Source organism: Mobula birostris, chromosome 9, assembly GCF_030028105.1.
Source record: "Mobula birostris isolate sMobBir1 chromosome 9, sMobBir1.hap1, whole genome shotgun sequence".
In the NCBI taxonomy this organism is placed as follows: domain Eukaryota; kingdom Metazoa; phylum Chordata; class Chondrichthyes; order Myliobatiformes; family Myliobatidae; genus Mobula; species Mobula birostris.
The window spans coordinates 5,299,281-5,316,025 of record NC_092378.1 but is presented as its reverse complement, the minus strand read 5'-3'; the positions used below and the strand labels follow the sequence as shown (position 1 = coordinate 5,316,025).

At 38.6% G+C, this 16,745-nt stretch overlaps 1 protein-coding gene across 2 annotated transcripts in view; it reads left to right on the top strand.

Moving 5' to 3' along the window:
- Positions 1 to 16,745, top strand: part of arid2 (AT-rich interactive domain 2) — a 118,873-nt gene that overhangs the window by 30,632 nt on the left and 71,496 nt on the right. For both annotated transcript variants that reach the window (XM_072267426.1, XM_072267425.1), the window contains exon 4: positions 13,873 to 14,006. In XM_072267426.1, the coding sequence (XP_072123527.1) occupies positions 13,873 to 14,006 (134 nt within the window). The remainder of the gene's footprint in view (positions 1 to 13,872; positions 14,007 to 16,745) is intronic.

Here is a 16,745-nt window from a genome sequence, read left to right as displayed (position 1 = left end):
GAATCCTTCCTATTGATTGTATCCTGATCCTTCATAATTGCCTATAGTTCAATTAGGTCTCTTCTTCCCAGAAAAGCAAACCTAACTCGTGAGAAAAGACTTGGATAAATTCATTAACTAATAGGCTAGTTTCCAGAAGCACTGCCTTTTGCATCTTTGTGCCTTCATGTTTTAAGATGTGGTCCTCATGTAACCCGAGCTTGCAGTAGGCATGTTGGTGAGGTGTTGTTTATAAACATTTTATATATTATAAAATTTTCCCCAAAAAACTTTGGAATTGCTTTGAAAGAGAATTTTTAACTAAAATAATCAATTTAAGTTTTTTGTAATGCTTTTTAATTAATACAATAAACTTTTAGAAATTGGAATAATGGAAAAAATTATAAGACAAATTCTTGCAACGCACACAAAATGCTGGAGGAACTTGGTATGCCAGGCAGCATCTACGAAAAGAGTACTGTCAAAGTTACGGGCCGAGACCCTTTAGCACAGGGGTCCCCAACCTTTTTTGCACCATGGACTGGATTAATATTGACAATATTCTTGCGGACGGGGGGGGGGGGTGCGGGTGTTAATCACGACTGGAATATAGATGATAAGTCAACCCATAAGTCACTTATAAGTGGCTAATACACTCAATTTCATTTCCAAAAGGGTTTATCTAATGAATCTAATATTAAACAGTGCATATTTTCCTCATGAATATAGTGATATGTCACTTATAAGTCAATAGTATCATAACACTTTAAGTAACGTTTGGATATTAAACACACATATTTTCCTTGTATGAACATATAAAATCATTGCAACACACCAATATTGCTGAATCAGTGGGAGCCCTGGGCTTGTTTCCCTAAAACAAGACAGTCCCATCGAGGAGTGATGGGAAACAGCGATACTCGAAGTGGGTTCCTTATGTCCAGTCTATTCTGCAATTTAGTTTTTGTTGCATTCATTGCAGAAAACCCTGCTTGGCAGAGAATGATGTTGGAAATGGAAGCAACGTTTTCAGGGCTTTCGTGGCTATCTCAGGATATTCAGCCCTGACTTTGATCCAGAATGCCGGCAGAGATGTTATGTCAAACATACCTTTCAGCCCACCGTCATTTGATCTTCTTCCCGCGCTGACATGGATGATTCACCAGGGACATTCACAAATGGGTCACGGACCCATTCCTTTGCACATCTTGGGTCATTTGCGGTTGGGAAGTAACGCTCGAATTCTGTCGACAGCGAAGATAGGTGATCGCGCACCAGCTGTGAGAAGGACGGTGCAGCCTCAGTCTCTCCCAAAATCCCAGCTAACATTGGGAACATGTCAAATATGCCCCTGCCCACTAGCTGTCCCCACAGTTCCAGTTTAGCTTTGAAAGCAGACGTTTCATCTGCCAACTTGAAGACAGTTGTCAATCTCCCCTGAAGTGACAAATTGAGTTCATTGAGCAGGTTGAAGATGTCACACAGATAAGCAAGTTTTGCTATCCACTCCTCGTCACTGAAATGTGCTGCCAGTGGTGACATTTTTTCCTGCAAGAAATCTCTGTAGCTGCTCTCTTAACTCAAAAACCCTGGCCAGAGCTCTCCCCCTTGATAACCACCTGACTTCAGTGTGCAAGAGAAGGCGTTTGTGCTCTGCATCCATTTCCTCACAAAGCTGCTCAAACAGATGTGGGTTAAGGGCTTTTGCTTTGATGTGATTGATAACTTCAACAACGTCACTCAATATGCTATTAAGATCAGGTGACATTTTTCGGCTAGCCAGCATTTCCCTGTGTATGACACAGTGTATAGACTGGCATTCAGGAGCAACCTTTTTGACTCGGGTAGTGAAACCAGACAGCCGTCCAGTCATAGCTGCAGCCCCGTCTGTGCATATTCTAACACAGAATGACCAGTCCAGTTTGCCTGACATGTAGTTATTCAAATACTTGAATAGTTCTGCCCCTGTTGTGTAAGTTGGCAGCGGCAGCGTACTCAACATATCCTCGTGCACATCGTATTGAAATATATATCACACATAAACCAGCAGAATTGCCTTGTTGTCGACATCGGTAGACTTGTCGACCTGAATAGCATACCATGGTGACTCGTTAAGCTGTTCCAACAACTGTGCTTCGATGTCCTCCGCTATGTCATTGATTCTCCTTGAAACTGGTAGCTGAAAGAGAAATCTGTGCCATCTTGTTAGCTGCAGCTTCTCCCAACAGTTCACGGTACATGTCCTTGGCAGCAGGCAGAATCAGTTCTTCACCAACAGTGAAAGGCTTCTTAGCCGTAGCAATACGGCTAGCCACTAAGTACGATGCTCTCAGAGCAGCAGCGTTTGTGGAGGTGGTGGCTCTCAGCACTTGCTCCTGTCCCGCTTGCTCATATTTTTTCCACTCAAAAAACTCAACGGGTTTGTCTTTAAGTACAGGGTGCTTGGACTCAAGGTGCCGAAGCAGTTTTGAGGGCTTCATTGCCTCATTAGACAGCTTGTCTCCACATATCACACACAGGGGGCTTGGAGCGTGCGAGTCACCGGTTGCAATAAAGCCATATTTTATGTACGACTGGTGGTATTTTCTGTTGAAGGAAGCTTTTTTTTTGGCAGTCTCGGCCTCGGCTGTTTCTGTGTTATCATCATCGTTAGGCCTTTTATGTCCCCGACCACCTCTTCCAAAGAAACTCTCAAGCGACGTTTGTTTTTTACTCATTGAGTAGTTGTAGGTTAATGACCGACTGATGACCTTGCGTGTATAATGACCTGGCATGCATTCAAGTTCAACAGTGGGCGTGACAGGGAATGAGGAAAGGTACCATTGACTCATATCGTTTCATATCGCCAAATCGTATCGTTTCCTCGCAGCCTGGTGGTTGGGGAACACTGTGACTGGAGAGGAAAAAAAGATGAGGAGTCACCTTCTAACTCTGGCTCAAACTTTTTTTCCCTCTCCTGTCCTGCTGAAGGGTCTTGGCCCGAAATGTCGACTGTACTTTTTTCCGTAGATGCTGCCTGGCATGCTGAGTTCCTCCTGCATTTTGTGTGTTTGCTTGGATTTCCAGCATCTGCAGATTTTCTCTTGTTTGTGATTGGAAAACAGATTCTTCATTTGCACAAAAATAAAATTCCTTTTCCATTGAGACTAAGTAATCAGATTCCAAAATTGCAGAGAACTTGTTCTTCAGTAGTAAAAGAGCAGTCACCTTTTTGATAGCTATTCTCAAAATTAAAACACTATCAGAATGCCACAATAGGAAAAATGACTGAGTTTTCAACATACTAATGAACTAAATGGAACCATAGAATCATTATGGCCCAGGAAGAGGCCACTCAGTCCTCTTGAGTTTTTGGCAGTCTTTTCTCAAGGACACTCAGTCCAATCCTTCTGCTTTTATGGAATCAGATTTATATAGTAGAAATATTTTGCTTCTTAGGATAATTTGTACATTGGGACCATGAGGAATTTCAGTACCTAAAAATAAAATTCTAATTTAAGTGCCCGGAAAGCAGCATTTTTAATTTGTGTCATTTTGATTTTGTAGTTAAATGTTCATTTCCATTTGGCATTCAAAGGTGTATCAGAGAAACTTTGGAACATGAAATCATTTACTTGGATTCATATTTTGCACTATTATTTGAAAAGGTTTAATATAGGAACTAAAAAGAATGGTTTGAAGTTGAGAAACAAGTTCAATATATTATCTTCAAATCTCCCTTGATTTTCGTTTCCTCTTTGAGCAGGCCCTATGTAAAATTCATAATTATGTTCTTTGATTCCCTGCTCATGGTCTGTTTATCCCCCTCCTATCAGGGAGGAGACTACATAGCATCCAACCCAGGACCACCAGACTCGTACAGTTTCCCCAAGCAGTAAAGATGATCAACACCTCCACCCACTAACCCATTCCTCCACCCCCCCACCACCTCTACTCTATCATTCCTTGTCAAATCATCTTATGTACAGACGTTCCAGTGCCTAGTGACGCTTTATGTATATGAGCTTTCTTCTGTATTGTGTTTTTTAAAAAGTTATTATTGTGTGTTTTGGTTTTTTTTGGTGCTGAACCAGATCAGTAGTAACAATTATTTTGTTCTCCTTTACATTTGTGTGCAGGAGATGACATTAAAGAATCTCGTATCTTTTATGGTTCTCAAATTCCCTCAGTGAAGCAAGTGAAACTGAGCTTTAACAGAAGAAAAGCTTGTAGCTTGCTTTTTAATAAATGTTCAGTTCACCAGTGGCACCAAAAAATGTTAAACATTGTTCTGTCTCAGCACTCAAGTCTTCAGTAGCAGATTCATTGTGCCTTCTGTGCTCATATGACTTTCCCTCCTCTAACTCCCACTATATCTGTTATCTGCTGAAGATAAGTCATTCATTCCAGACTTCATTGAGGACTCAGCAGTGGAAAGGGTGGAGCCTTTCACTGGGTGTCAACAGTCTCTGGATGCTTTCAAGAAAGAGATGGATAGAGCGCTTAAAGATAGCGGAATCAAAGGTTATGGGGATAAGGCAGGAACTGGATACTGATTGTGGATGATCAGCCATGATCACAGTGAATGGTGGTGCTGGCTCGAAGGGCTGAATGGCCTACTCCTGCACCTATTGTCTATTGTCTAACATCTCAGAGCATCAAAGCGAAGAAACCCAAGAAAGCACACACAAAAAGGATTGTCAAACACCCAATGTGTAGAGGAGGGGAAATCCTGCAAAGAATAGAAGTAAGAAAATTGCATTCAGAACAAAAGTGAGTTCATAGACACAGAGCCTGCAGTAGGCCACGGCCTCAGCATCAGTTCAGTGCAGAGCTGAGTAAATGTCACAGAGCCCTCAGAAGGTCACAACCTCCGTCTCAGTTCAGCACAGAGTTAAATAAGTGTCATGGATACTCATTAGGAGTATGCGATTGAGAAAGTCACTAAAGACTCCAGCAAATTTCTGCTGATGTATGGTGGAGAGCATTCTGACTGGTAGCATCACCACCTGAAATGGAGACTCCAGTGCACAGAATTGAAAAGAACCTGCATAGGATTATATATTCAACCAGCCTATAGTTTCCCCACCAAAGAGGACATCTTGAAAAGATGGCACCTCAAGAAGGCAGCATCCATCATTAAGGACCCTTACTAATCAGGACATGCTCTCTACTCGTTTCCACCATTGGGGAGGAGGTGAATGCCCCCTCTGTTTTTCAGGAACAGCTTCTTACTGTCAGCCATGGATTTCTAAATGGTCCATAGAACACTACTTCACTCTTTTTATACTTTATATTCCTTATTGTAACTTGCAGTAGTTTTTCTTTGTATTGCACTGCACTGTTGCAACAAAACAACAAATTTCACAACATATATCAGTGATATTAAGCCTGAACCTGATTTTGATAAGAAAGCACAATTACCAGAAGTGAAAGAGAAAATAATTCTGCCATTCATAAGGATCAAACATATCTGTGTGCTTACATGTGTATTATGGAAGCTAATTTGTTCTTATAGGTGTTAGGTATAGTAAGTCAGGTGCTTGTACTACATAGTTAGTAGATTTTGTTTCTTATCTTGAGGAATCAGGTTGGACAAAATATAGAAACACTCCTTAATGGTTGGCAACGTCAAGGTGGGCAAGCTCAGTGTTATGTACAATCAAAGTTGTGCATATTGTGTTTAAAAGAATTGGACATACATATTCAAAAAGTGTGAGGTCATTACATTCTAATAGAATTGCCCTAAATGGCTCATTTTCAGAAATGGAATTCCCATTAATAATACAGAACAAGTTACTGTATCATCCCTTGCCATCTCCAGACACCTGCAAATGCCATTTATCCTATTAATACAAAAGAAAGGTTCCTAAATAATTTCTGAAAAAGTTCCTTTATAATTCATTTACCTGATTAAAAAAAAGGCAAAAGTTCTTGATAATCTTTAAAAATGAATTAGATAACTGGTAAAATACTTTGTTCCTCACATATAGCAGCCTTTGTCATCTTTCTTTTAAAATTGTGTTAAAGGAGAGAATCTTAATATAGTTAAAATCAGTTAAGATTTTTTTCCTGCTTTTTAAAAATTTCCTGCCATCCATTTAGACTTTAACTTTGAGATGTACAGAAACAAAGTTACCCTTCATCTCCCTGCCTCCCTACTCAGTCCCTTATCGGATCAATTACGTTCTTATTTTCTGTTTATATAACTAGTCTATTTGTGAATGCATGTGTGATGTTGCTCCTATTATGAAACCATAAGATATAGGAACAGAATTAGGCCATTTGGCCTATCGAGTCTGTTCCGCATTTCATTATGGCTGATTCATTTTTCCTCTCAGCCCCAGTCTCCTGCCTTCTTGTATCCCTTCATGCCTTGACCAATTAAGAAACTATCAACCTATGCCTTAAATATACATAAATCAGAATCAGGTTTATTATCACCGGCATGTATCATGAAATTTGTTGGCAGTTGAATGTAATACATGATAATGTAGAAAGAAAAAAATCAATTACAGTGTGTCTATGTATGTACAGTGGCATGCAAAAGTTTGGGCACCACTGGTCAAAATTTCTGTTACTGTGAATAGCTAAGTGAGTAAAAGATGAACTGATTTCCAAAAGGCATGAAGTTAAAGATGACACATTTCTTTAATATTTTAAGCAAGAAAACTTTTTTATTTCCATCTTTTACAGTTTCAAAACAACAAAAAAGGAAAAGGGCCCGAAGCAAAAGTTTGGGCAGTACTTAGTAACACCCCCTTTGGCAAGTATCACAGCTTGTAAATGCTTTTTGTAGCCAGTTAGGGGTCTTTCAATTCTTGTCTGGGGGATCTTCGCCCATTCTTCCTTGCAAAAGGCTTCTAGTTCTGTGAGATTCTTGGGCCGTCTTGCATGCGCTGCTCTTTTGAGGTCTATCCATAGATTCTCGATGTTTAGGTCAGGGGACTGTGAGGGCCATGGCAAAACCTTCAGCTTGCGCCTCTTGAGGTAGTCCATTGTGGATTTTGAGGTGTGTTTAGGTTCATTATCCTGTTGTAGAAGCCATCCTCTTTTCATCTTCGGCTTTTTTACAGACAGTGTGATGTTTGCTTCCAGAATTTGCTGGTATTTAATTGAATTCCTTCTTCCCTCTACCAGTGAAATGTTCCCCATGCCACTGGCTGCAACACAAGCCCAAAGCATGATCGATCCACCCCCGTGCTTAACAGTTGGAGAGGGGTTCTTTTCATGAAATTCTGCACCCTTTTTTCTCCAAACATACCTTTGCTCATTGCGGCCAAAAAGGTCTATTTTAACTTAAATCAGTCCACAGGACTTGTTTCCAAAATACATTTTTGAACCTTTTGAATAGACCTTTTTGGCCGCAATGAGCAAAGGTATGTTTGGAGAAAAAAAGGTGCAGAATTTCATGAAAAGAACCCCTCTCCAACTGTTAAACACGGGGTGGATCGATCATGCTTTGGGCTTGTGTTGCAGGCAGTGGCACAGGGAACATTTCGCTGGTGGAGGGAAGAATGAATTCAATTAAATAACAGCAAATTCTGGAAGCAAACGTCACACTGTCTGTAAAAAAGCTGAAGATGAAAAGAGGGTGGCTTCTACAACAGGATAATGAACCTAAACACACCTCAAAATCCACAATGGACTACCTCAAGAGGCACAAGCTGAAGGTTTTGCCATGGCCCTCATAGTCCCCTGACCTAAACATCGAGAATCTGTGGATAGACCTCAAAAAAGCAGTGCATGCAAGATGGCCCAAGAATCTCACAGAACTAGAAGCCTTTTGCAAGGAAGAATGGGTGAAAATCCCCCAAACAAGCTGGCTACAAAAAGTGTTTTACAAGCTGTGATACTTGCCAAAAGGGGTGTTACTAAGTACTGCCATGCAGGGTGCTCAGAGTTTTGCTTTGGGTCGTTTTCCTTTTTTGTTATATTTTTGAAACTGTAAAAGATGTAAATAAAGTTTTCTTAAAAGTATTAAAGAAATATCATCTTTAACTTTATGCCTTTTGGAAATCAGTTATCTTTTACTTGTTTATATATAAAACCTGTGTGTGTGTGTGTGTGTGTGTATGTATGTATATATATATAATGTGTGTGTGTATATGTATGTGTATATATATAATATATATATAAACGATTTTAAATTAGTGCAAAACCAGAAATAATATATTTTTTAAAAAGTGTGGTAGTGTTCATGGGTTCATTTTGGAATTGTATTGCAGAGGGGAAGAAGCTGTTCCTGAATCGCTGTGTGTGTGCCTTCAGGCTCTTTAACCTCCTTCCTGATGGTAGCAATGAGAAAAGGGCATGCCCTGGATGATGAGGGTCCCTAATAACGGATGACGCCTTTCTGACGCACTGCTCCTTGAAGATGTCTTTGGGTACTTTGGAGGCTGGTACCCAAGATGGAGCTGACTAACTATTCAACTTTCTGTAGCTTCTTTTCATTCCTGTGCAGTACCTGTCCTCTGCCACTGCCCCCCCCATACCAGACAGTGATGCAGCCTGTCAGAATGCTCTCCACAGCTTCCTGTGGCAAAGAATTCCACAGATTCTCCACTCTCTGGCTGAAGAAATTCCTCCTCGTCTCAGTTCGAAAAGGACCCCTTTTATTCTGAAGTGGTGTCCTCTGGTCTTGAACTCTTCAACCATAGGAAATATTCTCTCCATATCCACTATTCAAGGCCTATCAAGACTTTTGCACAGTATTGTACAGTGTTTGTCAGTTTTGTTGTAAATTGATTCCTCATTTAATGCTTGGTGCATTGAGTTCTAGGTTCTCAGATCTAAAACAGGTGTGTATCTGCTATCAAATGTAATTTTTCTTTTTATGTAAACATGACATTAAGAGGAAGAGGTCAGACTAGTTCTATAATGAAGGAACTGTACTCACTATTTGTATTGCTGACTGCTGCCCAAGGAAATGACTGATATTGGGGTGCAAACTGTCTCTGAAGATACTCCAGAATGGTGCACTGTGCACATTATATGTGATATTTCTGAGCAGTATGCGGAACAGAGAGGCTGTTCAGCTAACTGAGCTTAAGACACATCAGTCCTTTCTAACATACGGGTTCAAATTGGGGACTTAAAAAATGGAAAATGTTAACTTGTGAATATATTGAATCCGGTGGTACAGATGAGATAGAGAAATCAGAGATGGGTGAAAGTTTGAGAAGAAAATTAAAAGGCCTTTAGCTGTAAATTTTCTCTGAGTACTTGAAATTTCACACTTGAGAAATTCATTGCCTATGCCACGGAGTTTTATAAATATTTTGTCACTTATTGTGTAGTTTTAAAGTCTCATGTTATACTGAATGAGTTAATCCAACTTTCATTATCCTGTTCATGCAGGGCTAGTGAGCAAGTTCAACTGTTGCATTCATCGTAACTTTTGGAGGAGCCAAGTGGTACATGACAGTAGTTTCCACATTTGTATGTTTAACCATTTGCATAAGCTTCAAGAAATAGCTGTTTGATTTTTGCTGCATAATAATGGCAAATGCTGTCAGAGTGAGGCTATTATTACTGCAAAAATTGGGCCAATAACTTGACTCTCCTGTTTTTAATCTCCCGGAATCGTGTAAAACAAATCCCAATGCCAAAATTGTTCTGTGAATTCATACAGAAGGGCTTCTTTTCCGTTTTTTCAGTTTTGTGAACAGTAACTGCTGTTGTAGCATTTTTTTAAAAAAAGGCTAATGTACATATGTTACCAGAGATGCAGACTTGTAGTTTGTAAGATCTGGATGCTGTACATACAGATTAATGAAAGATCAGTTTCTGCAATTGAATCTCAACCGTTCATTCCCTCCATGACTAACATTTGGGAATAATTACAAACCTCAATAATATGTGATTTATGGAGATGTAGAACTTTCAAAAGATGCACAGTATAGTCAACTTGTATGAAGGTCCTTGTACAGTGTTTACATGAAAACACTGGATGGTGCATTGTGTGCCCGAAAAAATGTTTGAAATAGATGTTACTAAACAAAGCAAGAATTACGCACGTGATATAAAATAAGTAATTTTGAATTTGGGTAACAACATTAAAAATATTAAGTAATGTTATTTGATTAGATATTCAAGTTTATGTATTGTAACAGACTTTTCCTGATAGAAAAAAAGAATTTTCTTAATGCTTATTTCTAAGGTAGTTATTAGTATGCCATTCAGTTGTATTGCAAAAAACAAAAAAACAAGAAATCTAGTTTTGAAGTTCAATAAATTTCTAGTTTTGAAGTTCAATAAATTTATTGTCAAAGTACGTATATGTCACCACATATTACCCTGAGATGTATTTTCTTGCCAGCATTCACAGTATACACAAAGAAGTACAATAGAATCAATGAAAAAACACAGTCAACAAAGATGGGCAAACAGCCAATTGTGCAAAAGGCAACTAACTGCCAATACAAAGAAAGGGAAAAAAAAGCGCCATAAATATTGAGAACATGAGATGAAGAGTCCTTAGAAGTGAGTTTATAGGTTGTGGGAACAGTTGAGTGTTGGGGTGAGTGAAGTTACCCCTCTGGTTCATGAGACTGATGGTGGAGGGGTAATAACTGTTCCTGAATTTGGTGGTATGGGACTTTAGGCTTCTGTACCTCCTTCCTGATGGCTGCAGTGAGAAGTGGCTATTCTTTTGGTGTATATCTGTATTGTTTCAATCATCCTGTTCTTTTGCCGACAATTAAATGCTGTTGCCAAGCTTTTCTTTAGAATAAAATGCAGATGTGTATCTGTGTGCAACTTAAGAAATAATTTTTCAGCTTGCCAAACCAGAATGAGAGAGAGTGTCATAGTAAAAAGTCACAAGAGCTTTCAAGTAAAAGCTTGACCTTTCTCTGGTAGTCTAACGTTTGCAACTGTAAGTTAAGTGTTTCATAAACTTTGTTGCCTCATTTTTGCTTTCCCATTTTCTCCACCCCAAACCCAAGTCATAAAGAATCCAGAGTGTGTTTGTACCGTTTGGCCATTATCTCTACATCTTTTTTCAAAGTATTTGTAAACCTACTTTCTATTTGTATCATCTTTTGGGCTGAGTTTCAAGCTTTGTAAAGTTTCTTCTCTACAGTTTGTACTTGTGGCAAACAATTATGCAGTTAGTTATGAGAAATGATGAGTAAAAGTCATCATAGAAACATGAAGGATGATTTCAGAACTTCTAGTGACATTGCGGGACAGTTAGTAGACTAGAAGTTTTTTCATGAATGGAAAACCTCACTCCAAATTGTTGACTTGGTCATTAAATGGGTAATTGGTGGTCAGCATGGACGTAGTGAACCAGACGTGCTGTTTCCTTTCTGTATTTCTCTGTAACTAGCTTAGAAAAGCTTGAATAAAAGACTTGTGTGGAACCAGTATTATGTTTTTTGAGAATATTGAGCAGTTGCCTTAATTTTGTGCAGTCAGTGAAATGGCGTCATAAACAATTTTTGACATGCAGACATTTTGCACTTTGGAAATTTGATATTGTTCTGTTTAGTTTTTGATTTTTCCATAATTGTAAAGATCATTTTTTCCCAAATGTAGCTGTAACCTGGAGAATCTGTGATTTTGGGCAGCAACTTTTGAATATCAGGTGAATAAATATGGGTTAAACAAAATCTGATTTCACTACTGGCCAATTAAAGTAACTATTACTGTAAATTGGCTAGATAAGATAATGAAAATTAAGGTTTGGATCCCACTAACTCAAAATAAGTGCTTTAGCTGATTTAAAGATTTGAATGCGTCTTTCAAAATCCTCATTGAATTTCAGTGTTCAACCAGTACATTTTTCTTTTTGAGTGTGATAAGCTTTAGCTCGATAACTACTTATCTTAAAATATAAACATGTTCAGCATTGTAACCCTTATTATTAAATGGTACAGCAGCTGGCACTGAAAAAAGAGCTGATGTCTTAGTAAATTGATCCTGATGCCTGCTTGATGCTTGGTTGGTTAAAAGAAATCTATGTAGAAGCATGCTAAGTGAAAGCCTCATTCACAAAATCATCTGGAAATCTTAATTTCTTCCCCTCTTCTCTACAATATGGCATACAGGTGTCTCCCGCTTTTTGAATGTTCGCTTTACGAAACCTCACTGTTACGAAAGACCTACATTAGTTACCTGTTTTCGCTAACAGAAGGTGTTTTCACTGTTACGAAAAAAAGGCAGCGCGCGCCCCGAGCAGCTGCTCCTCCCCCGGATTCGGAACTGTATTCTAACTGGCATTGCTTAAACACGTGCCTGTGAGCAGCTGTTTGCAAGATGAGTTCTAAGGTATCTGAAAAGCCTGAAAGAACTCGTAAGGGTGTTACACAGTGTAAGACTAGACATAATTAAGCGTTTTGATCGTGGTGAATAAAGTAAGGACAAAGTGAGTTTGGCTTGTGGAAGTTGACGAAGATGATGTTGAAGAAGTTTTGGCATCCGATGACCAAGAACTGATAGATGAAGAGCTGATGCAATTGGAAGAGGAAAGGATAACAATCGAAACCGAATGCAGTAGCTAACGGACCGAAAGTGAAGTCGTCCAGGAACTGACCGTGAAGCAACTGCGTGAGATTTTCGCTGCAATTATTGCAGAAAAGTACGACTTTAATTTTGAAAGGGTACGTCGGTTTGGGGCATATTTGCAGGATGGTTTGAGTGCTTACAATGAACTGTATGATAGAAGAATGCGCGAGGCTCAGCAGTAAAGCAAGCCTTCCACAGCAGACAATGAATCTCGACCTTCGACATTGAGGCTGGCAGTCATAGGAGAAGATGACCTGCCTGCCCTGATAGAAACAGATGACACCCCAGTGTCCCACCACCCCAACCCCTGGGCTGTGGGCAGTTACTGATCCGTGGAGAATGCAGCAGTAGTCGGGAGGCACCCAGCACATCTTTAAGAAAGAAAAGCCAAAATAAACAAGCTAATTAATTAGGTGCCGCCCGGCACGTAAATGCTGGCCCAGATCAGAGGCGATTGCCAATTGCTTCTACTTTATATAGGCTGTGTATTCATCATATCATCCCTGCTTTTACTATATGTTACTGTTATTTTAGGTTTGATGTGTTATTTGGCATGATTTGGTAGGTTATTTTTGGGTCTGCGAACGCTCACAAATTTTTCCCATATAAATTAATGGTAATTGCTTTTTCGCTTTATGACATTCCAGCTTACGAACCGTTTCATAGGAATGCTGTACCTTCGGATGGCAGGGGAAACCTGTAATGGGGAAACACTAAAAAGCATGAGAGATTAAATAGTTGAGATGTGTAGAATGAGCAAATGGGAAGGATCTGTTACACTTCACAGAGGGGTTAAAGCCCAGGAGGTCGTATATTTAAAGTAATTGATAGATGTTTAGGGGGAGGTGAGGAAGAAATAGTTTTTATCCAGAGAGTAGAGTGATTCTGGAACACTGCCTGAGAGACTGAGAGGCAGAAAACTTAAATAGTACTTGGATGTGTACTTGAAGAGACATGACCACCTGAGTTTATCAGTGCTTTGTGTTTAGCTCACAGTGTGTTGGATGATTCAAGTACTCCCAACATGTACTGCTCAAATGAAATATCCACCACAATGGTATTTCTGAAATTTCTATAATGCCATTATGCTCTGGCTCTGATGCAACGGTAAAATAAGCAACTGTGCTAATTCCACTGATAGTTGTATCTTAAATTTATGTTAATTGAAAAGATTGTTAATTTATTCTGTTTGCTCAACAGCAAAGGAGAATTTATAGTAAATAATGAAGTATTTATTTCCTATTTATTATTCAGATGGATTTAAAGCTGCAATTTTGACAGCAAAAGAAATCATTGATTTTGAAGTTGGCAAATGTGTGGCTTGGTTTTCAGTTGTAAAATCAATATTAATTGTTGATCATATTTACTACTGTGCATTCATAATACTTTGATTTATTGCAGTTACCTTGAAGCTTATGAAAAGGTACATCACTTTGGAGAAGATGATGACGAGCTTAGTTCAGGTGGTCAACGAGGAACGGTTCCTGTTGGTGGGGTACCTTCATCATACAGTTACCAGCAGCATATATTGTCAGGTAAGTGATTTTAAAATCATATTACTGGCTTGGTGCTACTGTATCAACGCAAGAAATATAACAATCTTCTATATTTTGTGAAATGTCCAATTTCACTTTTAACACTTGTCACTGGAGTCTTAAGAACATTACTTTAGTTGATAAGTAAAGTTGGGGGTTGATAGGAAAAGTAAAGCAGTCTTAATGTCATTTGTAATATTTCAGATCTCACTTTCTAAAATTAATTTTTTTTTGCGGGTTCATAAATAACATTTGCAAAATCTCAATAATAAAATGCAATTTATAAACCCAAGATTTATCTGTTATCTGGAATTGGAACAGATGCTTTTAATTACATAATTAGTTTGTGTATTATCTTTTGAAATCCACTGGTTTTGCTTTAAACCATAGTTGGTTAGAGCAGCAGAGAAAATGTTAATGGTATTCTTTGCCTGCGTCAGTTGTTTTAATATGTAAGTAACAAGTACCACATGGGTATGTAATCAAAAAAAAAGTTCTGGCAGATAAATTACTGAAATAGGGCTGCAACTTTATTGTGCGTGGTGTATTTTGAATAAATTGTCTGCCATAATGCTTTTCAAAAAAAATCAGCCAAATGTATCATTTTATTTTGACGGTTTAGAAATGCGACTAGTATAATAATAATTACGTTTAATTATTTTATCAAAACTGGAGAACACCCTTGCCTATGATCTTTTAAGAAGTATGCTAGAGAACTGTCTAGCAATACCCTTAACAATTTTTTGGGAGGGTGTTTGAACGTACAAGGTGAAATAATGGCTAGAAATACTTGATGCCAACAAAGTGTCTGTGTATTACCACTAGAAATTTAGTTTGCGGTGCCTTCAGCCTGATGTAAACATCACATAATCAAAAATTGATTTGAATATGAGAAAATGTGAACTTGAAATTCATTTATATTTTTCCAACCATATCTCTGTCGGTGTAGCCACATTCATTTGGGTATCACAGTTTATAAAAAGCTTTCATGGTTAAGGAGATGGCAAGGATGGTTAACTTTGAGGAAAGTACTTGGGGGATAATGAGTTGTTTCTTCTGAGGCACAGTTTTGTAATTCAACTGAAATTCAGCAGCATCTTTTATTTATAACTCAGTCTTGATTGACTAGCATGATATGTTATTTAACTTAGTTTACAAATACTGACCAAACTCTAATGTGAACATCTGAAGTCATTTAGTCACATCAGTTGTGGATAAATCACTCCTGAAGCTTCAGTTGTATTTCTAATGAAGGGGGTATAATTCTCGTAGGCTTTGTTTCTGTATAGCATGAATTTGGAAGCTTCAAATGGTTTGCTTACTGTGTGGCTTCTCTATAGTTCTAAAATTTGTATTTCCCTAGCCCACCACTATTTTATATAGCATTTTTGAAATTGCAGTGAATTTGGGTTAATTAGGACCAGTATATTTTGGCCAAATTAGGTGACTACCCCAATTAACCAAAATTTCATAGAAATAGTTAAAAAGATATAAAAAAGACTATTGTTCAATTCAGTAACAAGTTATGTATTTACATGAAATACAGGCAAATCGGAAACCTGGATATGCTACTGCAGTACTATAAAACTGTATTAGTTCCTAATTCTTATTGATGGAGTAATTCATCCAGTGTATGCTTCCATGTATGAGGTGTCCAGGGATGGGGAGCGCTTCTGGTGAAGGGACTTGTGCCCATTCTGGGACATCTCGCTCACCTTTGGTCTGGGCAATGCAGCTCTCACCTATGGCTTAAGTAACTGTTTGTATGTGACAGTGGTCACACCCCGGCATACTGCTTTGACAGGCAAGTTAAGCCAGCTGGCCTTATGCCTGGTGAAATAGGGACATACCTGTCCTAGCTTCTGAGGTCAGCTCCAGCGGACTGGGTGGACGAGATCAACAGTGAGATCCATAGCCAAGTGTAATGCTTTGTGAAAAATGAAAGGCATCATAGGCACAGAAGAAGGCATGGTTATCTACTGCACAATAAATGAAGACCCTAATTTGTGAAAACTACTTGTAACACTGGACCCAGACTTCTGAGTTCTGAGAGTGGAACTGTCCTGGTGCAACCGCTTTTCCACTTTAAAGACTCCCACACAGGTTTCACTATCATCGTAGGATACAGCAGACAACCACCATGTTGCAGTTTTCTTTCGGTTGATTATAAATAAAATTAGTGCTACACTTAGTGCAGATAATGGGCTGCCTTCATACAATGATTTTGATGATTGCATCCTCCAAATCTTCATTTTCATTGTAACATTTAAGATGATTATTGACACCTTCAAATTCTTTGTAGTTCCTTACTGAAGTAGTGAAATAATTTCATTTTCACTCCTGACTGTTTCTGACATCTCCAAGCTTGAATACTTGAAGCAGCAGTGAGCAAGACAATTCTAAATTGTCTTACTGCTTATTTCACACCATCCGTGACAAAAAAAATTACTGCTTTTTGAACAGAAGTACTCATGACAGATGCTATTTAAAAACTGTTCACACTAAGTATGCTGTGGTGTCGTGTTTAATGTCAACAGTCTCCTGTCCCAAATAAACAAATTAAATCCTGGCTATTTTTTCAATTAGTTTTTGACCTTTGAGTTATCCCAGATAAGTGGTGGTCCTGATTATCTGATGGACCGATTAATCAGAATCCATTGTGTTTCCAAGTGCATCTTTTGTTTTAGATACATTTTTTGTTACTGTTCCAGTGATGGATGATAATTTGTATCCTACATC